The sequence below is a fragment of the Ursus americanus genome, chromosome 18 (genome assembly GCF_024610735.1).
Source record: "Ursus americanus isolate L20-20 chromosome 18, mUrsAme1.1.p, whole genome shotgun sequence".
Lineage (NCBI taxonomy): Eukaryota > Metazoa > Chordata > Mammalia > Carnivora > Ursidae > Ursus > Ursus americanus.
In genome coordinates this window covers 8,054,353-8,080,655 of record NC_142144.1, presented here as the reverse complement: position 1 = coordinate 8,080,655, position 26,303 = coordinate 8,054,353, and the positions used below count along the sequence as shown (strand labels likewise).

General features: G+C 51.2%; 2 protein-coding genes across 7 annotated transcripts; both read left to right on the top strand.

Moving 5' to 3' along the window:
* Window positions 1–1,105: 1,105 nt before the first annotated feature.
* SLC2A8 (solute carrier family 2 member 8) lies at window positions 1,106–9,637 on the top strand. 3 transcript variants are annotated; one of them, XM_045790896.2, is made up of 10 exons: window positions 1,107–1,254; window positions 1,349–1,511; window positions 1,755–1,961; window positions 3,420–3,519; window positions 4,852–5,051; window positions 5,795–5,938; window positions 6,024–6,132; window positions 6,839–7,012; window positions 7,379–7,524; window positions 9,024–9,637. In XM_045790896.2, the coding sequence occupies exons 1-10, from the start codon at window positions 1,199–1,201 to the stop codon at window positions 9,159–9,161; spliced, it is 1,437 nt and encodes a 478-aa protein (XP_045646852.1). In that variant the 5' UTR covers window positions 1,107–1,198; the 3' UTR covers window positions 9,162–9,637. The 3 variants fall into 3 exon arrangements, with proteins under 3 accessions (XP_045646855.1, XP_045646852.1, XP_087725485.1); XM_045790899.2 differs by lacking the exon at window positions 7,379–7,524 and having other exon boundaries at window positions 1,106–1,254; XM_087869359.1 differs by lacking the exon at window positions 1,349–1,511.
* A 4,591-nt stretch (window positions 9,638–14,228) lies between these two features.
* ZNF79 (zinc finger protein 79) lies at window positions 14,229–26,090 on the top strand. Of its 4 annotated transcripts, XM_045790903.2 has the most exons (6): window positions 14,504–14,928; window positions 15,640–15,739; window positions 18,384–18,472; window positions 20,752–20,884; window positions 21,375–21,473; window positions 24,797–26,090. In XM_045790903.2, the coding sequence occupies exons 3-6, from the start codon at window positions 18,440–18,442 to the stop codon at window positions 25,951–25,953; spliced, it is 1,422 nt and encodes a 473-aa protein (XP_045646859.1). In that variant the 5' UTR covers window positions 14,504–14,928; window positions 15,640–15,739; window positions 18,384–18,439; the 3' UTR covers window positions 25,954–26,090. The 4 variants fall into 4 exon arrangements, with proteins under 4 accessions (XP_045646860.1, XP_045646859.1, XP_045646861.1 ...); XM_045790904.2 differs by lacking the exons at window positions 14,504–14,928; window positions 15,640–15,739 and adding an exon at window positions 14,229–14,299; XM_045790900.2 differs by lacking the exon at window positions 15,640–15,739 and having other exon boundaries at window positions 14,505–14,928.
* Window positions 26,091–26,303: the final 213 nt, after the last annotated feature.

Below are 26,303 nucleotides of genomic sequence, written 5' to 3'. Positions count from 1 at the left end.
GAGTCCTGACATGGTCCTATCTCCAGCAGTCACCTGGGTGCACACATGCAGAAGTGGCTATTTTTTTAATATTTATTTTTGAGAGAGAGCGCGAGCAGGGGGTGGGGGGTAGGGGCAGAGGGAGAAGCAGACTCCCGCTGAGCAGGGAGCCCCATGTGGGACTCGATCCCAGGACCTTGGGATCATGACCTGAGTCGAAGGCAGACGCTTAACCGACAGAGCCACCCAGGCGCCCAGAAGTTGGCTATTAATACCCGCAGGAGACTCAAAGATGGCAGGTGTTAAGATGAAGATTGAACAGTCAGGATGACCAATGAAGTGAGTGGAGTTTAACAGGGAGCCTGGGGCTCACCATTTTAGCCCAGATCAGTCACACATATGAGGGCGCTGCCCAACACAGGTCCTCAGCACCTCGAGGTCCTGCTGGTTGTCGGCTCGTAGCTGTCAGCAATCTGTGGGCTCCGAGTTATGACCCGCACGGAGGTGGGCTGCGGCGCGCAGGTCCACGCCTCCGCCCCCAGCAGCCCAGGTTCCGAGAGGAAAGACAGCGGCCCAGGAAAATCGTTTGGAGACATTCCTCCTGCGGCTGTCAGTGGGCTAAGCTGGGCCAGGCGCGTCCAACCCCCGTCCCATGGCAGCGGTTAACGCGGAGCAGGAACTGCAGAGCTGACCAGGCAGGACGGCTGCTACTGCCCAGAGTCCGGGCGGGAAGTGCGCTGCGCCGCGCACCTGCTCCACCTTCGTCCAGCTGGTAGCCTCATTGGTTGAAGCTAGACTGAGAGGCGGCTCCAGAAGCCCCTGAATCCCCGCCTTCCACCTTCATTGGCTGGCTCCGCTTGAGGCGGCTTTCTGATCCCGCCTCTAGGCTCGCACCACACTCCTATTGGATGGTTCAACTCCAGGCCCACATACAAACTCCGCCCCACCTAAACATTGGCTAGCCTAGTCCTAGGGGCGGTTCCAGTGAGCGTCGCTAACCGGCTCTTTGCTCCCATTGGTCGGCCTTGATTTGGGGAGTGGCTCCTAGCGCAGAGGATAACCACGCCTTGCGTTCCCATTGGCAGTTCTCATACCGCCCCAGAGCCGCCCCTCCCCCGCCTATTGGCCGGCTCTGCCGTGAGAGGCGGGGCCGGCTGCACTCGCGGGACCCGTGGCAGTTCAGGCAACAGAGCTGACCAAGCAGGCGTTGGCTTCAGACATGACGCCGGAGGACCCGGAGGAGACACAGCCGCTCCTGGGGCCGCCCGGCGGCAGGTGAGCGGGCGGGGGAACCCGGGCCCGGGACGCGGCCTCGCCCCTCCTGCTGCGCCCAGGCCGGCGCCGCTCACCCGCCGCCCTGTCCCCGCAGCGCTCCCCTCAGCCGCCGGGTCTTCCTCGCCGCCTTCGCCGCCGCCCTGGGCCCGCTCAGCTTCGGCTTCGCGCTCGGCTACAGCTCCCCGGCCATCCCCAGCCTGCGCCGCGCCGCGTCCCCAGCCCTGCGCCTCGATGACGCCGCCGCCTCCTGGTTCGGGGTGAGGCCTCGGGCTCACCCTCCAGCCCGCCTGGGCCCCTCCTCCTCCACCCCACGCGCGAGGGGCCCCTGCGCTTACCATGCTTCGGGCGGGCACTGAGACCCTCTGCCGGGTGCGTCCCGGCTCTCCTGCGGGGGGTCACCATCCCCTCTTCTAGAAGGCTGCTGGGGCTGGGGTTGAGGGCGAGGTTGGGCCGCGGCCCTGTGGCTCCCCGGCTCCATCCTGCGGTCGCCCCGCCCCCAGGCCATCGTGACCCTGGGCGCCGCAACTGGGGGCGTGCTGGGCGGCTGGCTCGTGGACCGCGCCGGGCGCAAGCTGAGCCTGCTGCTCTGCACCGTGCCCTTCGTGGTCGGCTTTGCCGTCATCACCGCCGCCCAGAACGTGTGGATGCTGCTCGGGGGCCGCCTCCTAACGGGCCTGGCCTGCGGTATTGCCTCGCTCGTAGCCCCGGTGAGTGTCCCCCAGCCCCGTGCCCTGGGACCGGGAAGGAGCGGACCTGGGGGCGCGGTTCTCCCTGGCTGCGGCCTCCTGGGTGCCTGGCACCGTGCCCCTCCCGGCTTTATCTTCCTTCGCCCCCGCGACGGGCCTTGGAAGGAGCCGCTGTTATCCTTGTTCACAGATGAAGTGAGCTTCAGAAACTGAAGCCCTTCGTCGAGCCACAACTAGTCAGTGGTGAAGCTATTACTCGAACCCAGGACTGTGCCACTTAACCAGGTGTCTCTTTTGCTCTACAAATAAGATGCCGTCTGTGGATGGTCACAGAAGCCTACAATAAGGCGTAGATCTCCCATTGTCATTCAGACCGCTGACTACAGTTTAGCAGGAAAATCCTGTTCTGGTTTGTCCTGGCAGCAAAGGCTGCTGGGCTCTACTGTTCCCCTTCACTACTCAGGAACCGGTCCTCCAGCGGCTTCCCCTCTTCTCTCTTTCCCTTTTCCCATGCACCACTGTCCGGGCTGACTTGGGAGCCGTCTACCTAGGTGAAATCCTGGGTCTGTCTCTTACTGGGGCAGAGTACCTCTGTGCCTCAGTTTCCTCCCCTTGTAAAATGGGAACAATGGCCTTACCTCGTGCAGTGGTTGTGGGGATTAAGTGAGACTGCACACATAGCCCTGGCATGGCTTGCGGAAGGGCTTGGACCCTGGCAGCTGAAACTGCAGGGTGACCACTGAACTGCTGGTTCTGCTGGCCATGGGGTTTGGATGGTCAACCACCCACATGCCAACCTGGTCAAGATTGAAAGTAGTGGCCCCGAGTCTCCCTGGTCATCCCTTTGCACCCACCACTCGTTTTACCTGCATTTGCTGGGCAGCAGGCAGCAGCCAAGTCGGATTTTATGTTTTGGGTTCTGTTACTGGACGAAAACTCACCCACCTTAGCCATGGGCATAAGGTACAGAATAACCTGGAAGTATGGGTAAGACCTTTCTGGCCTCTGAGCCCAGAGGAAGCAGTGGCAGTCACTGGTAGCAACTGAGGCAGAGAGTTGGCTTTCACTCCAAGGGCACCACTGGGAGTGTGATTCTTGGCCCAGCAGCCCGGGTGTCATCTGGAGCTAGTTAGAAAGGCAGAATCTTGGGCCCCACCCGAGACGTACTGCATCAAAACCTGCATTTTATCAAGGGTAGTCATACAATGAAATGAAAGTTTGAAGAGCTCTGTGCCCCCCTCACACACACAATCAGCAAGCCATGTATATATCCTCAGTCCCCTTTAAAACACCCGCTGCTGATCACTTGGAAAGGTGGGGAGGCATGCAGTGGGCTTTGCTGACCTGGGACCTGCAATTAGAGGCCCACCTGGCTTGCAGCAGCCCCCCACTGAGGCTCTCCTCAACTCTGAATGGCTGAGGCTTTTCAGTTTTAAGAACTCTCCGTCCCGAGTACAGTTTCCTCTTCACTGCCAACAGGTCTATATCTCTGAAATCTCCTACCCCGGAGTGCGGGGGCTGCTGGGCTCCTGTGTGCAGCTGATGGTCGTCACAGGCATCCTCCTGGCCTACCTGGCAGGTAACTTGCACAGCCTCTCTTTTGATCCCCATTAATGGCTGTGTGGCCATTTTATAGGTGTAGACCCTGAAGTTCAGAGAGGTCAAGGGACTTGTCCAAGGTCACACAGCCTGTCACACAGACCATCTGCCGGAGCCCCTGGGACATGTGGGTCTTGTGACTACATTCCAGGGAGAGCTGGAGAAGGTGATGTCCTCATCTTTGAAAGCCCATTCCGAGAGGGTTGAAGGGTGGGAGCTGACTGGTTAGGTCAGTACCTCACTGCGCAGTGACAAAACAGGATTCAAGGGGTGACTGGGACACCCCTAAAACTCTTCAGCCCTGGAGCTTGGAGGGCCCAAGCTTGTCTCTCAGAAATACCAGTACTGGATTTGCTGTGTGAAAGAGGAGGATTCTAGGAGACCCAAGGGTCAGAGCTGGGGTCAGCATGAGGAAGCTTCCGGAGGCAGACATGTTTTCACCAGAACTGGGGTAGAGAGAGGCTTCACATCAGACAGTCCCATGTTAGGGGACACGTACTGGCTGTGTGACCTTGGCCCAGTCATACTGCCCCAGGGAGCCTTACTACTCCTGTCTTTAAGTGGAGATAACCCCACCTAGTCCAAGGCTGTTAATGAGAATTATCAAGGGATGTCCTGAGACCCAGTGGGGAACAGGAGCTTCAGGGGCCCAGAGTTTGTGCCGTCTGGTTCTTCAGAGTTGGCGACATCCTGGTCTGGGCTCTTTGATTTTTGCCCACTTACCATCCAGACTCTAATTCAGAGTCCTGCCAGCAGTCTGGCTGCTTTGGTGGCCCCACGGAGTGCCAAAGCCCCTGCCAAACACAGACACTGACGCTTGGGACAGACACATGGGTGTCAGTATGCCCGCAGAACTACCTCCAGTTCGTCCTAACCAGCACGTTCATTGACCAGTTTCTGTGACTACTGATCCACTGGCGTTCCATGAAAAGTCTCTCCCACTCTGTCCCCCTTCCTCTCCAGAGGAGCCAACCTGGCCGGCTTCTTGGTGGCCTCCCAGAGTCTGTGCATATTTACTCTCCCTCCCCTCCCTTTTAGACAAAGAGCGAGTGCCTCGTTCTGTTTTTAACTGCACATAAACATTCACCGAGCAGAGGTAGCATCCTGATGTGCCCACGAGCGTTTCTACAATATTTACCGACCACAGTCGGTAGCAACAGTATTGGTGACAAACACGAGCGTAGCCACACAGAGGTAGTGAGGCCCCCACCCTTCAAGCTGAGCCCCTGGGGTTGGTGAGAGGGCGGGCACACCCTGATAAGATCCAGCCTGGCCCCCTCCGCTCTGACGTCTGACACCGCCCCCCCACCAGGCTGGGTCCTGGAGTGGCGCTGGCTGGCTGTCCTGGGCTGTGCGCCTGCGTCCTTCATGCTACTGCTCATGTGCTACATGCCTGAGACCCCACGCTTCCTGCTGAGCCAGCAGAGGCGCCAGGAAGCCACGGCCGCTATGCAGTTCCTGTGGGGCTCTGAGCAGGTCTGGGAGGAGCCCCCTGTCGGGGCTGAGCACCAGGTGAGGGGCTGGGAGCCAGAGCCGGGCAGGGCGGGGATGGGGGAGGTAGGAAGCAGCGACATATGGCCCTTTTGCAGCCGAGGGAGGCCAGCACAGCCTGTCCCCAAGGCTGTGCATACACACACGGGGAGGGGAGGCACGAGTGGGGGCGTTGTCCTGTGTGTGAGCAAGCAAAGGCCTGCTGGAGCCCCACTACCTGGCCGGGCGCTAGCCTTGACCTTACTGTTCCAGGAAGAGAAAGTTCCGGCTGGGTCACAGGGAAACCCAGGTGCAGAGTTGAGGAACTGGAGTTTTAAATGGGGTGTTGTAGGGCAGGGGAGAAGACGGAGTCTCTGCCGCTTACCTGCTGTGTGCCCTTCACATCCCTAAGCCTTCCTTTCTTCATCTGTAAGATGGGAGTCCTAGCATGTGCTTGGTGGTGGTAGGGATTCAACGGCACCAGGAGAGGCGCTCAGCTCAGACCTAGGCCCAGGGCGGGTGGGAATCTGGAGCCCCTGTCTTTGTGCCCATATAATCTCTTCTTGGTTCCCCCAGCAAATCAGGAGGGGGCACAGGGAGGTGAGGATCTTGTCACCTTACAAAAGGTGAGGCTAAAGTGATGTGGGGACCTGTCTCGGACACGAGGCCCAGGTGATAAGAGCTGAGGCTCACTCCCTGACCAGGCTTTAGGACGGGGCTCGAAGCCAGCAGGCCCCTCAGGAGGGCGGAGGGAGGAGCGCTGACCCCGGCCTCTATCTGAGCAGGGCTTCCACCCGGCCCAGCTGAGGCATCCCGGCATCTACAAGCCCTTCATCATCGGCATTTCGCTGATGGCCTTCCAGCAGCTGTCAGGGATCAATGCTGTCATGTTCTATGCAGAGACCATCTTTGAGGAGGCCAAGTTCAAGGTAAAGAGGCCTCCGCCCCAGCCTGCCTCATCTGGACGCCTAGTCCCGGGGTCTTTGCCTGACCCGCCTCGGCCCATCTCCCCAGGACAGCAGCCTAGCCTCGGTCATCGTGGGCGTCATCCAGGTGCTATTCACGGCCATGGCGGCCCTCATCATGGACAGAGCTGGGCGGAGGCTGCTCCTGACCTTGTCAGGTAAGGCCCGAGGGCCAGGGGTTGGCCCTGTGAAAGTGGGGTGGCGTGGGCCAGGCTCCCCACCACAGGCTGGAGGGTCTTTGCTGAGGCCACCGCACAGCAGCAGGAAAAGGCCAGCCAAGTACCTGTGAGAAAAGGCCGAGACTCACGGGCGCCCTTACCGAGCGCTCGCTCCAGACCAGGCCTGCGCTCACAGCGTCACCGTACGTGCCTGAACCCTTGCCGTGAGCCTCCAAGCAGGCACCGTCAGGGCCCCGGTTTACGATGAGGAAACTGAGGACCCAAGAGGGGAAGTGACTCGGAAGCTTGTGGTCTTTTAGGGCAAGTGACTTTCTGAACCTCAGTTTCCCCCGTATGAAATGGGAGCAACGGGGGGGCCATGGTGAGGATCCAGAGACGATCCGTGTGGGGGTTAAAACCCGGGCTGCTGCCACAGTTACCCCTCCTGCTCCTCGGGCCGGGGAGGCTCTGCCGCCAAGAGGTTCTCGGAGTCTGCTGCGGTTCAAGGTCTAAGCCGGGGCTGGCAGGACCGGGCTGGGTGCTGCCAGTCTGGGCTCCCAGGCACCAGCGCTTGCTGCCCTCTCAGAGACACCCAGGCCACAGTACCGTGGCCACACCGCACCGAGACTCCAGCCCCGAGTTCCGCATGCCCGGGCTGCGGTCCTCTTCTCCCCGGGCCCCGCCCACTGCCACCCTCCGCTTGCAGGTGTGGTCATGGTGTTCAGCACCAGTGCCTTCGGTGCCTACTTCAAGCTGACCCAGGGCGGCCCTAGCAACTCCTCACACGTGGACCTCCTGACGCCTCTCTCCATGGAGCCCGCCAGTGCCAGCGTGGGGCTGGCCTGGTTGGCAGTGGGCAGCATGTGCCTCTTTATCGCCGGTGAGAAGGGGGTCCGTGGGGAGGTTGGGGGTGCTATAAGGACATCCTGTCACCACCAGGCTCCTGCGGCTCCCAGCACATCCAGGCCTCCCAGGCCTTGCCTATCACATAGGTCCCCACCTCTGTGTCTGTGGCTCTGACCACATCCCAGGCACTGAGCTAAGCCCTTCTCTGCCCCTTTCACTTAACCACCCCCCCCGCCCCAAACAGCCCTCCAAGCAGGCCCCATCATGACCCCGTCCTACAGAGAAAAGCCTGATATTTGAACAGTGGAGGGACTGGCCTGAGACGTCGTTGAAGGAAGGTGCAGAGCTGGGTGCCCCAAACTGGAAACGATGAGCTCTGATGCCTGTCTTGCTCCCACAGGCTTTGCTGTGGGCTGGGGGCCCATCCCCTGGCTCCTCATGTCTGAGATCTTTCCTCTGCACGTCAAGGGCATGGCCACCGGTGTGTGTGTCCTCACTAACTGGTTCATGGCCTTCCTGGTGACAAAAGAGTTCAGCAGTGTTATGGTGAGTGCAAGCTCCAGGGGTCTCCCCCTCATGCAGTCAGTGGGGAGCGCTTTTTAGAATTACTCTTACTGTAGAAGGCCTCGTGTGCAGGCAGAAGCCACCCTCCTGGGACACCAGCCATCTTGGGCAGGGATGAGGGGAAGCCTGATGGGCCAGGAAGGGTGAGGAACCCAGGCTGTGACCACTTGGGAGGCTTCAGGCTATTCTGGCAGAAGGACAGCAGGACTGGCCTCTGCCATTGGACGCTGGGGACCTGGGCCAGGATATAGGGCTGTGCGGGAAGAGCCCTGGCTTTGGAGTTGACAGGCCTGGGCTCTCACCCCACCTTGGTCACTTCCCACTGTGTGACCTTGGGTATACTGCTCACCTTCTCCGAACCAGCTTCCTTGGCTAAAAATGGAAGAGGGTGACGGCACCTTCCCCTTAAGGTTGTGGGAGCATCAGTTCATGTTAACATCCTGCGACTTTCACATGGATGAACTGACACAGACCTGGATCCTGCCTCAGGGGTGCCCCAGCCAACAGGGGAGGATGGTTCTAGAGCAGACAGGCCACCTGTTCAACCATTCATTCCCCTCACGTCTCCTGGGACATACCTTGCCCATGTCTGTTCACGGAGCCAGAGACAGCAGTGAGGTAGACAGAGTACCCTTTACGACCAGACTGGGATGGCAGCGGACAGCGGAGAGAGAACGGAGCACCCGGAGGCTGGGCGAGAGCAAGGAGGGGCAGGCCGGGAGAGGCGTGGGTGCCTGGGGCTGGCCTGGAGTCTCTGCAGGGCCTGGAGCACTCAGACGGGCTGCCCTGGGGAACATTGGGAAGACCAGGGCAGAGACGGAGAGGTGCACATGACTTGCTGGAAGCTGTGGGGCGACCAACAACAAAGGAGGGAGGAGATGGTAAAGGTCCTAACAGTGACCCGGGGTGCACAGTGTCCGAGAGGCTGAGAGAAGAACTTCTGGGGAAGGCGGGGGACGGGTCCAGAGAAGGAGGAGCTGACAAGGGAGGGGGCTTTGCTTCTGGCACCTGGGAGGTCACCGGGCCTGCACTAGGAGGGTGGCCAGGCTCTGAGTGAAGGGAACTGCTCGCTCTCCCCTCCACGTTGGTGGGCCCCGAGTGCCCTGTGTGCTCACACTGCCCCCTCTCAACCTGCTGAGAGCGCACCCGTTCTCTCCGGCACCAAGAAGAGACTCCTCCGGAGGCAGAGAACTCAGCGCAGGGCCAGAGCAGAGCGTAGAGAGTGGGTCTGGGGGCCCTGGAAGCAGACCCTGCGGTGGGAGCCCAGCTGTCACTTGATAGCAGGTGTCTGGCAGCATCAGCTTCCCCATCCACAGGACACCCATGCCCTGCGTGGTGCTTGGCCCAGGCTTCTGGATGGCCAGGCCAGAGCCTCCTCCACTCCCCCGAGCCTGGGCAAGGCAGGCTGCGGCCTCAGCTTGGGGTCACGTAAGGGCCCCTGACCTGCGGTGTCCACATGAGGCCTTTCCCTCTCCTTGCAGGCAGTGCTCAGGCCCTACGGCGCCTTCTGGCTGGCCTCCGCCTTCTGCATCTTCAGTGTCCTTTTCACTCTGTCCTGTGTCCCTGAAACTAAAGGAAAGACTTTGGAGCAAATCACAGCCCATTTTGAGGGGCGATGACAACCCCTTCTCGTGAGTGGCTGCCCCTCCTAGCAGGGCCGGCTTTGGGCTCCAGAGCCTGTCTATGACTCCAAGCTGGGCCTCAGCCAGAGCCTGGAGCCCCTGCCTGTCCCCAGGGAGCTGGAATCCAGGACCGCAGCTTGGAGCCTTGTCCTCTAGGGCCCTTCCTTCCTACCCGCTCTCTACAGCCCACCGGACCATGGGTATGAGGTTCCCAGCAACTGGGCCCAATTCCCGCCACCCCCATGCAACTCCGGAGGAGGGAACATCTTGGAGGGGCCTTGTTGCCCTGTGGTCCATCTTCCACAGGCCATCTCCATCTTGCCGCAAAAGCAACAGCAGAGGAGGGGGACTCTTGACTCCTCGTTTTCTGGAGGAGATGCTTTTGGGGGGTGGTCCCTGGTTTCTCCTCTCACGTGGCTGTGTTATCAGGAAGGAGCTTTGTTTGCCAAATAAAGATTTGACTCAGAAAATCAGGTCATGGCCTCTTTGCGTGTTTGAGAAGGGCATTTTCCTATCCCTTCCCTAAAGTAGGCCTCCCACAAACTGGGCCTTGCCATGAACATCTATTGATTTCCTTTTTCTCATGGTCCGCCAGGCTTCCTCTTGGCACTTGGAGGTCATTTCTGGCTCCTTCCTTGGCCTCAGTCCCCTGGATCATTAGTCATCGAATCTCATTAACAACAAAAAAGCATCTCTTTTTCTATTGACTTTAACAGAGCTGGAAGTCTTTTACAGATTACTTTTATTATCCACTTTATAAGTAATACATGTTTCTTGTAGGAAAATTGAAAAACCTAGATTTATTTAGTATAATTATATTTATAGCAGTTAACTGTCTACTAGGCATTGCCCTAAGCACTTTACAAATATTAATTCATTTATTTGGATAAATGATACAATAATTATTCACAGCTGTACCTCTCCAAAGTTAACTTCTTTTAAGAATTTGGTTCTATCCTGAAAGATCTCCCTCCCGACACATATCCTTTCTCGCATCACTCCATACAAGCAGGACATCACACTTCCCCCTCCGTGATCTGCCTTGTTCACTTCCAGGTTGTGCAGTCCCACCATGTGCCCACCTTGGCATTTTCCATTAAGCCTTGTAATGGGACTGGGGAGTAGGGGAGTGGAAGTGCAGTGGGGTCCAGGGTAGAGCAGTGGGGAGAATTTCTGGAAGATTCTGCAGCAGCCACTCTGATTTCAATAAAATATGCTAAGTAATACCCAGGACAACGTTCAGCCTTAGCAAAGTCCAGATTCCTTGGGGCCTTCCAGAAGCGAGGTCACGTCCACATGCAGGCACGTCTTCCATGGCAGTAACTGCATGTCTACACTCTCGTTTTAGCGCCCGCACAGATGCCCACTGATGGGGTTGAGAACCACATCCTGTTGTTGGGCACAGTGTTCCACAAATGTCAATTAGGTCAGTTGTCGAATAGAGTGGTTCAAGTCTTCTACAGCCTCACTGACCCTCTGTCCGCTTGTTCTATCCATCATTGAGAGAGAAGTGTGAAATCCCCACTGTGAATGTGGGTTGGTCTCTCCTCGCACTTCTGCTGGGTTTTGCTTCATGTGCCTTGGGGCTCACCGCTCGGTTTGCACACACTGGGGATTGTTATATTCTGATTATTTTTGTGCTTCAGCGTTATGAACTGACCTTCTTTGTCCCTGGGAATATCTCTTGTTCTGAGGTCCGCTTTGTCTGATATCAGTATCACCACTCCAGCCTTCTTTGGATTGGGGCTTTGACAATGATTTTCAATTATATCTTATTATACATTCCTTTTTCATAGCATCCTATGCTTTTCTTTGTGAAGGAAATGCCTTTTGGGGTTTCCCTGAGGATACGTACTTTCACTTTTAAAAATGAGCTTTATTAAGGCATTACTGACATGCCATAAAATTCAACAACTGTAGGCATAACAATCTGATGACTTAGGTTGAATGTATACACAGCTGTGTACCCACCACCACAATCAAGGTAAAGGACATTTTCCTCACCCCAAAATGTTCCTTCACATCCCTTTGCAGTCAGTCTTGTCTCGATAGCTTTGCATTTTCTAGACTTTTTGTCACATAGTTTGTTGTGTTTTGCGTCTGGCTTCTGTGACTTAGCAGAGTGCTTTTAACACGCATCTGTGCTGCGCGCACCAGCAGCTCAGTTCTTTCCATTGCTGAGTAGCGTCCATCGGACCTCTGGGCGAGTTCCAGTTTGGGGCTATCATCACTAAAGCCGCCATAAACTCTTGCTACAAGTCTGTGCGCGGAGTGGAACTACCGGGTCCTGTGGTAAGTTTATGTTTACACCGTAAGAACCTGCCAAATGGTTCTCCGGAATGGTTGTACCATTTTGTTTTCCCATCAGCAGCGCACAGGATTCACTATTATGAATAAACCATTTGTATGTTTTAATTTTTTGAAAGTTGTCTCCTAGGCTCTCGTTTCCTCTGGAATCCATGAATCAGGTTGTCTTGGTCCTTCTCTTCTATGCTGCTGGTTTAGCTCAAGGATCTGGGGAGCTTTGGTTGTCCATATGTAGGAATGAAGAACTAGGGGGGTTTTTACAGTGGCTGTTATATGCCCCCTACCTCTGAACCTGTTCTCAGTTCTGTTATGGTTTTTGTTCCCTTCACACACCTTCACTGTCATTTCAGTGGCAACTAGAGGAAGAGAAAGGGGAAATGTGTAAGTTCAGTCCACCAGCTTCAAATAGAAGCTCTCTGCATTCCTCTAACGATTTGTTTGCCATGCGAGTCATAGGGTGTGACGAAGGTCAGGTGCTTAAATATTTGTTAAATTCAACAAATTAAGAGGATTTTTTGTATAACTAAGAACTTAACCTCACATTGTTCCATATTCAGATTGTTTCTGGTTTTCTGCTTATTGATAATTCTGCTACTACATCTAGAGTTAGAGAGGGAGATGAGATGGAACAGAGGAGAGATGAGAGAGAGGTGCTAGAGAGATGAGAGAACGAGATGAGAGAGATGATGGAGATGGGAAACATGATGGTGATAGAGATGGAGACAGAAAATAGAGACGGAAGTGATGGTGATGACGGAAGTGGAGACGGTTAAACTCGTGGGCAAGGAAAATGCCACTGTGGCTTCAATTGTACCTTGGCCTCTGTCCTCCATAGCCCAGGGTCCAGGAGCCTGGTGACTGAGAAGCAGTGGGCTTAGTCCAGATTCTGGTTAAACGACTCACTGCCTGTGTGACTCGGACAAGTCATTTAACCTCTCTAAGCCTCAATGTATTCATCTGTAAAATGGGCATAATGACGCTATCTCCCTCGTGGGGTTCTTGTGAGGATGAAAGGAGAGAAGTATGTAAAGCACCTAGAACTAGGGATGACACAGCATAAGTGCTCAATTGATGTTAGCTGCGGCTGGTGGTGAGGCTGTGGTGAAGGTTGGGAGCTGCATGAAAGGTGTGATGCTCAAAGGGTGCCTCAGAGGGACACGTGAAACCTTTACACATTTTTCTCTTCATATTCTGTTTCCTACCCTGGTTCTGCAGCAACTCCTGCTCATACCATCTCTGATTGCTACCAGCATCCACTTAGAGCTACCAGTGACTGTGGACACACACACACACACATACTCTTCAGAGGTTCCCTAGGACTTCCTTGGGGCCTCCTCATCAGAGCCCAAGATGCTTCAGGGACTAGAGTCAGCCCCAGCTGACAGTCTTGAATCTGCCCCAGAAGCTCGGCACAGGATCATGGAGGGCACATGGAACATCCCCAAGGGACAGGTGCAGCAGCAGAAGCTGTACTTTATCCCTCCCAAAGCAAATTTTTGCACCGCCCCCCACCACCACCCCACATCCAATCCCTACCCCCAGAACTTTCAGGAGAATCCTGGCTTCTGCACTCTCGAGGCAATGAATGCCCCGACGCCACCCAGTGGCCATAGGCAGAATTGCACCAGTTGAGGAGTGAAGCGCTCTGCTACCTCCCAGTGGCCCAGGTTGGGATCCCAAGACTAAGGAAAATCGCTACTGCCCCCCGGCCATTCTGGGGTTAGCATCCGCGGGACCTTGTGGCCATGGGCAGAACAGCACCAACTGTAGGGGGCTAGGAGCCAAGGAAGGCAGGCAGTCTCTGGAAGCTGGAAAAGGCAAGGAAAGCGATCCTCCCCTAGAGCCTCCAGAAGAAACATAGCCCTCCCCATACCTTGATTTTAGCCTCAAGATCATCTCAGACTTCTGGCTTCCGAAGTTGTAAGCCCAAAACTGCAGCAGCCGCAGGTAGAGAAAATCTTATCTCAAAGAGGTCTGTGGGTGTGGCTTGTCTAACGGAGTGAATCCCAACAAGATTCATAGAAAAACCACGAACTTAAGATAATCCTACTGGCAAAAAAACGCTACCAGCTGTGGCTGAAAGGGACAGACTGCACAAGATGAAAAGAGGCCTTAGGACCCTCAAACTCTTTTCTGCTTCCCAAGGAACACATTACCATCTTCTTAAAGTCAAAATGCCTCAAAACTGAATTAGTAGATCAGAAAACTGCCGGAGTGGTGAATAATTTTCAACGGGCAAGAGGGGAAAATGTCATCAGTGCTCTGAGGAAGCCCATTGAAATATCCTCTGGCTCAGCGCAGAAGCCTCCAAGGGATAGAATATTTAGGAATCTCCTCCCGCAGTAGTGCTGACGGAACACTATTAACACTATTCGGGGCTTCTGCCCCTGAAATTACTGAAGTTCCCTCCTGCTAATAGATTTTTATATTCTACGAGTTCCAGGGTACCAACCCGTGGCTGCCCTGTTCACAGAAAGGGGCCCTCCCTCCTTTCCTTTACTCTTCCCAAACTTTGGGTACGGCTCAAAAGGACCCTGAAGGTGGTTAGGGTTAGCCCCTGAGCTAAGGCCGCGTTAAGAAAGGACCCCCGCGACACAGTGTTCCGGAAACGCGGAACCACGAAGGAGAAATGAGCAGAAATCAAGCCTCCAGCGCCAGCGTAGGTCCGCGCCTGCGCTAGAACCACAGCTCCCAGGATCCTTCGCGGCCAAGTTCCTTCCCGCCTCAGGTCCCTCCGCCGTGGGATTCCGGTGGACTGAATGGCATGTGGATAAAGCATGGTAGATAAGAGATTCCGGGAGCAAAAACAGGCGGAGACTCTCTGGGAAGTACGGTCCACAAGGGTGTATAGGTCACAAACCTGGCAGAGAGAGAGAGAGAGAGAGAGAGAGAAGAGAGAGAGAGAGAGAGAGAGAGAGAGAGAGGGAGGGAGGGAGGGAGGGAGGGAGAGAGAGAGAGAGAGAGGGGTTTGGGCCAGGAGCTAAGCTCGGAGACTTCTGGGAAATGGAGTCCCGTGGGGCGGGGAGATCCGTACGCATGACCGGAAGTGGCGCTATTGGAGCGCGTCCTTTTTGGCGCGGGAGCTGGGCCTGGCGTTTAGCAATGCCTGCAACCGCGGTTTCTGAGCTCGCGCTGGTAACCTGTAGCGTTCTGGGGTACCCGGCGGCGGGTTTTTCCACGAGGCGTTCTGCTTGAGACCGAGTCGGTGGTTGCGCCACGGGCTCCCGAGCCGCGAGGCCTGGCTGCCGCTGGAAAGACTGAGAGACCCGACTGGACGGGCCAGCCCCGAGCTCCCAGGGCCCAGCATCGCAGGCTCAGACCCGGCCTCTGAGGGGAGAGGCCGGAGAAAGAGTCCAGCCCGGGAGCAGTCAGAGCAGGCCTGCAGAGCGCGGCTGAGGCTCAGAGAACTGCTGGGAGGCGGTGGCACGAGGTGGGACCCAAATGCTGGAGGAAGGAGGTGAGAAAGAGTGGTAGAGGGAGCGGTTTGCCCGAGATCCGGCGTCTTGTCCAGCCTGCCCACTAATACAGCTGTGTGACCGGGACCAGAACTCTGCGGTTATCCTTTCCACAAGTGGTTGGGGATTACCTTTTTTTTTTTTTTGAATAAAGAATTCTAGGGTCAGGAAAGTTCGAGGCGCTCAGGCCTGAATAATCTGAGTTTCCTGCTTCTTACCCCGATCTGCTTGATGCACTGATGGCATTTGTGAGTCGGGAGAAATGGGCCCTGGGAAGGAAAAATGGGACGACCCAGGGTCTCCTGTTGTTTCTGATGTTCCAGCCGTTCTTGAAGCAGCCAGGGATTCTCAGAACAGGAGCCTTGTGGCTCCACGTGAGATTGAGGGCCGGTTCAACGCAGTTGGACTGTGAAGTCGAAGGCGATATTTGGGAGTTTGGAATCAGAAGGCTAGGATTCCTGTTTAAGCTATGGGGTGCCGGTTAGGTCTTTTGACCTGTGTTTCTTCATGGAGGACCTCGTTTACCTCTAGGAACTGTAAGCATCAAATAACGTTTTTGAAAGCATCTTGAACAATCCATAGAACAGAACAAACGTGTATGTCATCTTCACCACCGAGATCTGTGCCATCCTCCCCCAGATCAAGGGGACCCTTTATTGATCTGTAACTCAAGTCCAATTTCACATCCAGCATTGTGTGTTGTCTTCCCCCAGAGACTTGGAAAAAGCAAGCAGGATGGTTTTCATCCTCCCGGTGCTAACTACCAGAGGACATGAAGGTTTCATGAAGTGAGGTACAACTCAGTAACATAAGGTCTGTACTAAGACCAATATCCAGACCTATGTAGTTCTTTTTCTGAGGGCTGTACTGTCTCTTCTGTTATTATTTTTTGAGCTATTAACTGACATGCTATAACATTCATTTTTAAAGTCTACAGTAAAGTGGCTTTTAGTATAGTCACAAAGTTGTGCAACCATCACCATTATTTAATTCCAGAACATTTTCATCACCCCCAAACGAAGCCCATACCCATTTCGTCAGATCAAATTGGGAGTGAGGCTCCGTGCTGAGTGTGGAGCCTGCCTAGGATTCTCTCTCTGCCTCTCCCTCTGCCCCCCTTCTCCACCCCCACCCGCCCCCATTCACGTTCCCCCTTAAAAAAAAAAAAAAAAAAACAGCCCACACCCGTTCACCATCACTCCTCATTTCCTCTTCCCCTAGTCTGTGGATTTCTGCTTTCTGTTCTTGTGGATTTGCCTATTCTGAACATTTCATAAAAACAGGATCCTAGAATATATGTGTCTGGCTTATTTCACTTAGAATAATGTTTCAAAGTTCATCCGTGTTGTAACATGAATGAATGTACTTCATTCCTTTTTGTGGCTGAATAATCATTTCGTTAAAGGGATATACCACAATTTGTTCCTCCGTTGTGGACATTTGTGTGGCTTCCAGTATTGGCTATTATGAATAATGCTGCTGTGAACATATGTGCACAGATTTTTGGATGTGTTTTCATTTCTCTTGTTTGTGTAGCTAGGAGAAAACTGCTGGGTCGTACGGTACCTCTGTTTAACTTTCTGAGGACCTGCCACACTGTGTTCCCCAGTGACTGCACCATTTCACAATCCCATTAGCAGTGTATGAAGGTTCTAATTTCTCCATTCCTTATCAACATTTGTTTTCCGCCTTTTTGTTGTTGTTGTTACGATTTTATATATTTATTAGAGAGCACAAGCAGGGTGAGGAGCAGAGGGAGAGGGAGAAGCAGACTCCCTGCCGAGCAGGGAGTCTGATGCGGGGTTCAACCCCAGGACCCTGGGATCATGACCTGAGCCGAAGGCAGACACTTAACCAACTGAGCCACCCAGGCGCCCCCATATACAAGGCTTTGATAGTGTGAATGTGAGTTCTCCAACTTGTTCTTTTTCCAGTTTCTTTTGCTTTTCTGGGTCACTTGCATTTCTAGATGAATTTTACAATCAGCTTAATCAATTTCCATTAAAAAGTCAGCTGGGATTTTGATAGGGGTTACACTGACTCTGTAGATTAATTTGGTGAGTACTGCCATCCCACCATTATCATCTTCCAATCCATGAATCCATAGGATGTCTTTCCATTTATTTGTATCTTCTGTAACTTCAACAGTGTTCGATAGCTTTCAGTGTACGTGTCTTGCATTTCCTTTGTTAAATATATTCCTAAGTGTTTTATTCTTTTAATGCTCTTACAAATGGATTTTTTTTTTATATTTCATATTTGGATTGCTCATTGCTACTGTATAGAAATATGGTTGGAGAAACGTCTGTTCACATCCTTTGCCCAACTTTAATTGGGTTGTCTTTATATCCGTCTTGTATCTTGCAACTTTGCTGAACTTATGTAGCTGTGATAGGGCTTTTTTGTGTGTGGATTCTGTAGGATTTTCTTTTCTTCTTATTCTTCTTAGTTAGTTAGTTATAGCAGAGCTATTTTATTTTATTTTTTAAGTAGGCTCCATATCCAGTGTGAGGCTTGAACTCATGACCCTGAGATCAAGAGTCACATGCTCTACCGACGGAGCCAGCCAGGCGCTCCATATGTACAAAATCATATCTACTAATACTGATAATTGTACCTCTTCCTTCCCAACCTGGATGACTTTTTCCCCCCTTCCCTCCAGTATAATACTGAATAGAAGTGTTGAGAGCAGACATCCTTGTCTTGTTCCCGATCTTAGGGGAAGGTATCGGTCTTCCACTCTTAAGTATGATGTAAATCTGGGTTTTCCGTAGTTGTCTTTTATCAGGTTGGGGATGTTCTCTTCTCTTCCTCGTTTATTGAGTGTATCTTATCAGGGAACGGTGACAGATTTTACAGAATGGCCTTTTTGGTGTTTATTGAAATGATCCATGTGGAGTCTTCTTTTTATCACCTTGGTATATCATGCAGATTGATTTTCATCTGATGAACTCATCTTGTCTTCCTTCGATGAATCCCACTTGGTCATTACCTCTCTTGATTTGGCAAATGTCTTAAAGCTGCAGAGCCACTTTCTCCCAGCGAATTGGGCAGTTGGCAATATTTGTAAACTGTGTCCTTACACGCTAGGCATTGTGCCAGCTGCTTTGTCTGCATTTTTCTTTCATCTTCCCAGCAACTTCACAAGGGATTATCATTCCCATTTACAGATGAGAAAAATGAGACCTTTAAAGGTTATGTGATTTGCACACTGCTGGTGAGTGGGGGACCTACGCTGCTTGAGAGTCTGTTACTCTAATGACTCGCTGCGTCTGAGTGAATTGATGGAATTCTTGAGGTAGGAAGGGGAATGGAGAAATCGGTCTGCAGATTCAGCCCAAGTGCCCTGCACCGTGCAAAGTCCTGGGAACCCCCTTCTTCAGAGTGAGAATGTGAGACTCTCTAGTCTGGTGAGCTGTAACTCTTAAGCCTTGTTGGTTTCTCTCTCTTCCTCCAGAGCCGCCTTCTCCAGACACTGCCCTTCCCCGAGACGAAAGCACAGGAGATGAAGGAATGGCGGCTGGCCTCCTCACAGTTGGGGCCCACGTGAGTTGGAAATTTATTCTCAGAGGCAGCCTCTTATTTTTTTTGTTTTTAATATTAAAGGGTTTTTTGTTCTTGTTTTTTAATTATAAGAGGAATTCATGTTCATTGTAGAAAACCTGAAAAACACAGAAAACATACCCCCAAATTCACCCTTATTAACTTACCAAGATGAAACACGTAACATTTTCATTTGCATCTTTTCAGTTCTGTTCTTCCTTTTCTTTGTTTTGTTTTCGTTTTTGTTTTTTAAGATTTTATTGTTAAGTGATCTCTGCACCCAGTGCAGGGCTCGAACTCACAACCCTGAGATCAAGAGTCACACACTTCACCGGCTGAGCCAGCCAGGCGCCCCCATATTCTTCCTTTTCTACTTTCCCAAAATGGGTTTGTCCTGCTCTTAACCTTCTTTATATTTCCACTTTGCAGAATGTGATTCATATTTCTCCCTCTCGTTAACAGTAATCTGCAGAATCGGTTCCAGGGTATTCCTTTGCATATTCCTACTACCAGGGTAGGAACTGTCTTCTCCCCTTTTTTCCTGACTAGACTGGGTATTGAGGGTATTGATCTGTTTCTTTTCCTTTTTAGAAAGTCTCCTCTTGGATTTTTCTCATCAGTTCTCTTAGTAACAGGTTTTTTTTTCTTAGTTTTTGCTTTCACTTTTGTCAGATTTATTTTAAAATTTGATCTTTTAACCTCTTGAGTTGAATTTCTAATTTATATTCTTCCTTTCTTGTTTCTATTGAAAGTGTTTGGCTGTGCATCTTATTTTCTTAGCTATTCCAAAATTGTCACTTTGGGTTCTCTGCCCATTCAGGTGTCTGTGCTCCATGGGGACAGAGTGTCTTTTGTCAGCCCAGGACAGCCAGGTGTAGTGGAATTGCAGAACGCAGGGTTCCATGGCTCTTAGTAGCTCAGCCTTATTAATTAAATTGCTCAGTTCTTCTTCCATACCTTTATTTTGTTGTTTATTTTGCGTTAACCCCACTAATGCCTGAGTTATTTTAACATTTCATAGCTGTAGTATTTCAGATTTCTTCTTGTACTTCCTACAGTGTTTTCTTTATTAGTTACATACTGTTTGTTACATAGTTCGTGACACTTCAATCTTTATGGTGGATTTTACTCTCTTGACTATTATAAAATGACCCAAATGTTTTAAATATTTCATGGTTTTAAAAGAAGACCCTCTTTGTCCCATTGTACTATATTTCTTAGTAGGAAGGATGGATTGAAGGCCAGGTACATTAGAGGACATAATTTGGAAAATGATTCTGGCTTCAAATAAGGCAGTGACGGGGCCATGGAGAGAGATGTGTGAACGCTAGCGATACCGTGGAGGAAGGTGAAGACAGTGATTTGTGGGGAGTTGCAGGAAAGGGGAAGATAACACCCAGGTTTCTGGTGTGGCCCACGAGATAGGTGAAGGTACCACCACTTGCACTGAAAACAGACACAAGGCCTTTCTCACCTCCATGCCTTTGCTCGTGGTGCCTCCCCTGCCTTGGATAACCTTCTCTTTCTCCATCTGACAACCTTTTTCCTTCAAGTCCAGCTCAGCAATCACCTCCTCTCTGTGGTCTTCTTCCATCCCCCATGCAGGATTCCTTCTCTGTTATCCTGGCAGCTGGTCTGCCCGTGTCTCTGACATGTTACTACAGGCGGTCGCTCTCCTTTTGTACTGTGTGATATCTGAGTTCATAGGAACATTTATTAAACACTCTGAAAAATTGAGCTTTCACATTTCTTTCTGGTTTTTCATTGCATAAATTTACACATTCTAATTTTGTTTTGTCTACACTGGCTCTTTTAGTTCCCGAGCACCTGTTAGTTTCTGCCCAGTTCCTTCTTTTATATAGAAATAGCTGTATATGTACTCTATCCATTTACATATAAAGTCTGTCAGAGTTGTAAACACGCAAAGAGACTGTATTGGATTTATTTTTGTGTGTCAGTATCCGTTATAGTGTTAGGTACATAGAAAGTGATCGATAAGGGCACTTGGGTGGCTGGCTCAGTCAGTTGGGCATCTGCCTTTGGCTCAGGTCATGATCTCTGGGTCCTGGGATCAAGCCCCGCATCGGGCTCCTTGCTCAGCGGGGAGCCTGCTTCTCCCTCTCCCTCTGCCTGCCGCTCCCTGTGCTTGTGCTCTGTCAAATAAATAAATAAGACCTTTAAAAAAAATAAGAAAGTGATCGATAATTGTTTTTCTTGAGTTGCCCAGAGCTGCCTCATGTCCTAAGGCCAGTGGGCGAGACGGAATGTGCTTGTCGTTTCAGGGGTCCACGCCCTTCAGCAACGTGACTGTAGCTTTTACCCAGGACGGGTGGAAGCACTTGATCCCTGCTCCGAGGGGAACTCCAAAGTTCATGGAGGGGATACCAGAAAACGCCAGGAATCTGGTCCTGCTAGGTAAGGAAGCCATGTGAAATGGAGAATCAACTCAGTTCGAGTGTCTGCGGCACCTTCCAGTGTTGACTGATCCCGAGTTGCTCTGACACATTGAAGGGATGGTGTTTATTCCTCCTGGATCCCTAGTGAAAGGTCTCTGCATTCCTGCTTGAGAAATAGGCAGTTTCATTTGCTCCCCCTGAGACTGCAGCTCCCTGTTTTCTTATTTCCCAGGAAGGGTGGGGTGACCTTCAGGCCAGTTCCTCCATATTCAGTAAGTTCCTGTTTTTCTAAATAACTTGCTTTTGGGGCTTAACTCTCTGACTTGACCCCTCATCTGTCTTAATTACTGCTGCATCCCGCAGTGCCTGGGACCAAGTTAAGTGCTTAATAAATATTGGTTGAATGAATGAAGTAAATGACCTAACTGGTGTGTTTCCACTTCCCTGAGTTCTGGGTGGCTATTTATACTTCATCTAAATCTCTAAAGCCCGTTTTTCCCCTTGAACAGGACTTCCAGTTTCCCAGCCCGACATGAACTCCCAGCTGGAACAAAGGGAAGAAGGCCCATGGATGCTGGAGGGAGGAGGCCTGAGGAGTACCTGTCCCGGTAAGTGAGCAGGCACCGAAGCCAGGGAGTCTCGAGAGCAAAGGCCCTTTTGAAATACACATTAGTGCATTTGATTATTTTAACAACCCCATGAGGTAGATATTATTACCCCCATTTTACAGATGAGGAAATTAAAGCTGAGGGAGGCCGACTTGCTGGTTCAGAGCTTCACAGCTAACAGGTGGCCTGGCTGGGCTTCGAAGCAGGGTCTCTGATTCCAAAGCCCACTATTCCACACCTCTTCCTGACAGAGTTCCCCTGGGCTGGGAGACGTTTGGGACCACAGGTGGTGTTGCTGGCCTCTGGGGGACAGAGAGTCGTCTTTGCAGGCCGAGCATGTTCTCTGCTTGGGGTTCACCTCACTGAGGCTCTCAGGGGCCCACCTTTACCCATCCCTCCAGCTGTGGCACCTGCTGCCGCTCCCCTCTCTGGCCCTTCCTTGGCTGCCTTCTCTCCCTCTACGTGACCCTGCTAGAATTTCCTAAAGGGCTAATACCAACAATCTCAGGAGAAACCAAAGGGAAGCCATAGCTGCTGTGTATCTCTTGCTCCTCGTCCACGGCTGCTCACTCCACTGCCACCTTCACGCTTCCGCCCCCTGGCAGGGCCTCAGAAGCTTCTCCCTGGCCTTCCGGCCACTTCTGATATTTGGAAACTTAAAGCATCAGAAGTACAAATGAACTGAACAACTTGAAGGTGACAAAGCTTTAAATTTGTTTAAAAATGTAGCCTAATGCTTTATATCTTACTTTCTGATTCTTCTTGCTGAAAGGCCGCGAAAACAAAGCCTCTGGCAGATTTTCTGCACAGTCGATCAGAACTCTTCTCCTTCCCATCTTACTATCTGCTTTCTAAACAGCCTGTCACACGTTACCTCAGCCCTCTTGTTACCCAGGAACCACTCAGACTTGCTGAAATCCTTCCTTTACGGGAGTCACAGTGGTCCCGCTGCTTCCCTCTCAAGGCCCTCTGCTGCCAGCCCCATTCCTGCCGTGTGGGGCCTTTTATACCGGGCGGTAGCCCCCACGTAGAACTTCGGAAATGGAATGTGGTGTGATGTGGCTAGGGCAATGGCTGCGCTTCTGGGAAACGTTTTCATCACAGCCTCAGAGAGTTTCAAGATCCTAAAGAGGTCAGATCAGCACGTTATTAGAAACAGCTTGGGAAGGGGTGTTAGCACCCACAGTCCCCACTCTGAGGTATTAGAATATTGGTGTAGACGCAGGTTTGGATGTGGACCCATGAAAGATGGGCTTTCAGGTCCTGGCTTACCACTTATGAACTGCATGGTTTCAGAGTAAGCCACTAAATTATGTGGTCGCTTGTGTCTCTATCTAAAAAATGTAGATAACCAAATCTTATTTTACAAACTAATATACATGTAAAAAAGTTATCAGCTGTGGAGTGCTGTAGTAGCCTTATGACCCTGACGTAATTGGAGAAAAGTTTCAGTCTGGCTATTGGAGTAACTAACACCTGTAGAAAAATGCACCATTCTGGGTCCCTTATGTGTTTTAACTCATTTAATCCTCACAGTAATTCTATGAGCTACATTTACAGATAATACATCCAAGAAGTAGATTAAATAATTTGCCTGCGATCAGGTAGCCAGTAAGAGGTGGAGCCAAGATTTAACCCAAGCTAGCCGGGTCAAGATTCCATGCAGAAATTCAAATAAAGATCACCCAGGACTAACCTTGCTATTCTCTTCTCTGAGAAATAAGGTAGAAACAGAAAGAATCTTCAGGAAAATTGACCCTTATGAGAAGAAGCTCCGTAGCCCTCCCTGAAACTCCACCCCCTTAGTTGAGGCCCCAGTGCCGGAGACAGAGGTGCAAGGGGCCTGATGCTTCAGTTTCCCAATAGTATACAGTACTCACACTAGAAAGTTTTCTCTTAAAATGAGGGAAATCCCAGAAAGGGTTAAGAATCATTAACTCTTCTTTTAAAAAAAACAAACCTATTTTCTGATGATAAAAGCAGTGTTAATTTATTCTGTTTAAAATGACTTTTTTCTAGTAAAATAGGTTGAGATTTGGAACAGGATTTAAAAAATCAAGGTACCCTATCATCCCACCACACAGAGGTCGTCCCCTTCCATCTTCTTCATATAACAAAATACAGTGATATATTTTTGTTTTATAAAGGTGTTGCTTTTTTTTTTAAGTAATTTCTACCCACCCTGCCATGTGAGGCTCGAACTCATGACCCCGAGATCAAGAGTCAGAAGCTCTAGCGACTGAGCCAGCCAGGTGCCCCCTAACGGGGAGGCTCAGACCAGAGCTTGCACATTTTTCTAAAGTAGAAATAACAGTGTGTAAGTTTACATGCTCCTTTTTTCATGTAACAGGTTTCTTTTTATCACTGTATATTCTCTGAAAAGTTTTTATAACTTTTATTTTAATACTGACATTGGAGAACATTAGAAAATACAGATAAGCATTGAAGAAAATAAAAATTGCCCCTGAGGCCACAACCCAAAGACAACACAGTTTACACTCACACTGTGTATCTTTGCAGTGTTTTCTCAGTAAATACCTTTCTGCAGAAGGAACTATAGTGTACCCATTCAGACATGGCCTCTGATTGCTAAATAGGGTCCCTCTATTAGCTATATTATGGTCTTTCCTTTATTAAACATCTATTTAGGTGTTTGCTTTCCTTTAGCAAATAATGCTGTGAGCACTTCTGTCAACACAGCTTTGTGTAATTTCTTATTCGTTCCTTAGGATAGATTCTTACAGGTGCGGTTCTCATGTCAGCATTTTAAAGACTCTTGACACATGCAACCAGATTGCTCTCCAGAAAGGTGGTCCCAGTGTATGCAGTCACACCAGCGTGTGAGATCTCATGATGCTAGAATTCTGAAATCTAGCTGATTCGATAGGTGAAGAATTCATCTTGCTGGCATTGATCATCAGCTTTTTAAAGTGAATTATTTAAACCTGGTAAGCACATTGCCCAAAACCACACCAAGAATTGTGTGACTAACGAGACTCGTGGAGACTGTCCAGTAGTCGCCAAAGCAGAGCACAGGATCAGAAATACGGAAGGGAGCATTACGCCGGAGGGAGAGCAGGGTCAATGTCTGTAGCCCTCGCGTTTAGGAAAGGGAGGAAAGCGTGCTAATATATCTGAGGAGCCATCTCGGTCAATATTTACGGTTCAGAACAGAAATGTGAGGCAGCTGTTCTGGGTGCAGGGGCTGGGGCATCAGACCTGTCGGCACAGGAGCTCAGCCAAACTCCATCAGCCTTTTGTATTTTGGTGGTACCTTTTCTTCCACTGAAGGGGGGGAAAATGCTTTTCTAAATATTTTTCAGACTGGAAGATTATGTCTGAATCACCACCCGAGCATGACATTTCTGAAGATTCATTCCAAGACACAAGTGTAGAGCTGCCCCCTGGGGAGTCAGAGCACAGGAACAGCTTCAACCTGAGACCAGTCCTTTCTCCACAACAGAGAGTTCCTACAGAAGTGAGACCCCAGAAGTGGGAAACACATACAGAGAGCTTCAGGAAGAATCCCCCTATAATTAAGCCCCACAGAGCAAAACCATACACATGTAGCGAGTGTGGCAAAGCCTTCAGTTACTGTTCTTCCCTTTCTCAGCACCAGAAGAGTCACACTGGGGAGAAACCCTACGAGTGCAATGAATGTGGGAAGGCTTTCAGCCAGAGCTCGTCTCTAATTCAGCACCAGAGGATTCACACCGGAGAGAAACCCTACAAATGCAGCGAATGCGGACGAGCCTTCAGCCAAAACGCAAACCTCACCAAACACCAGCGAACTCACACGGGAGAAAAGCCCTACAAATGCAGTGAGTGTGAGAAAGCCTTCAGTGACTGTTCAGCCCTTGTTCAGCATCAGAGAATTCACACTGGAGAGAAGCCCTATGAATGCAGCGACTGCGGGAAGGCCTTCCGGCACAGCGCGAACCTCACAAACCACCAGAGGACCCACACGGGGGAGAAGCCGTACAAGTGCAGCGAGTGTGGCAAGGCCTTCAGTTACTGTGCCGCCTTCATTCAGCATCAGAGAATCCACACCGGGGAGAAACCCTACAAGTGCGGCGCGTGTGGCAAGGCCTTCAGCCAGAGCGCGAACCTCACAAACCACCAGAGGACCCACACGGGAGAGAAACCCTACAAGTGCAGCGAGTGTGGCAAGGCCTTCAGCCAGAGCACGAATCTCATCATCCACCAGAAGACCCACACTGGGGAGAAGCCATATAAATGTAACGAGTGTGGGAAATTTTTCAGTGAGAGCTCAGCCCTTATTAGGCATCATATAATTCACACGGGGGAAAAACCCTACGAGTGCAATGAGTGTGGGAAGGCGTTTAACCAGAGCTCATCCCTTAGTCAGCATCAGAGGATTCACACTGGTGTGAAGCCCTATGAATGTAGGGAGTGTGGGAAGGCCTTCCGGTGCAGCTCCGCTTTCATTAGACACCAGAGACTCCATGCTGGAGAGTAACCGGAGATAGGACCAAAGTGGCTGGGGACCTGGCAGGAAATGCAGGTAGTCTGAAAACACCTGGAGACCGGACTTTTACAGTCTGGCTCAGAGCCACGTGCAAAAGCACCACGAATAAATAGTCCTGATTTTACATACGCAGGTGGAAGGTCTCAGGAGCGCTCTTCTTTGTCAACCCTTCAGGAAGCAGCAACAACTCAAGTTATACTGGAAATTTACCTGTATTCAGTGAGGCAAACTTTTTTGTATAACAAGCACTCCAGAAACCTTGGTTTGTAAGGAGTAAGTGATCAAGGAGTGAAGGACTGGTTCCTTCTGGAGGCCAGGTATTTTGGTGATGGTTCTTGAAT

Coding starts and splice junctions, on each gene's coding strand:
- SLC2A8 (XM_045790896.2), top strand. CDS start 1,199: ATGACGCCGGAGGACCCGGAGGAGACACAGCCGCTCCTGGGGCCGCCC. Junction 1,255..1,348: donor CTGGGGCCGCCCGGCGGCAG/GTGAGCGGGCGG, acceptor CTGTCCCCGCAG/CGCTCCCCTCAGCCGCCGGG. Junction 7,525..9,023: donor AAGAGTTCAGCAGTGTTATG/GTGAGTGCAAGC, acceptor CTCTCCTTGCAG/GCAGTGCTCAGGCCCTACGG.
- ZNF79 (XM_045790900.2), top strand. Junction 20,885..21,374: donor CAGGAATCTGGTCCTGCTAG/GTAAGGAAGCCA, acceptor CCCCTTGAACAG/GACTTCCAGTTTCCCAGCCC. Junction 21,474..24,796: donor CCTGAGGAGTACCTGTCCCG/GTAAGTGAGCAG, acceptor AATATTTTTCAG/ACTGGAAGATTATGTCTGAA.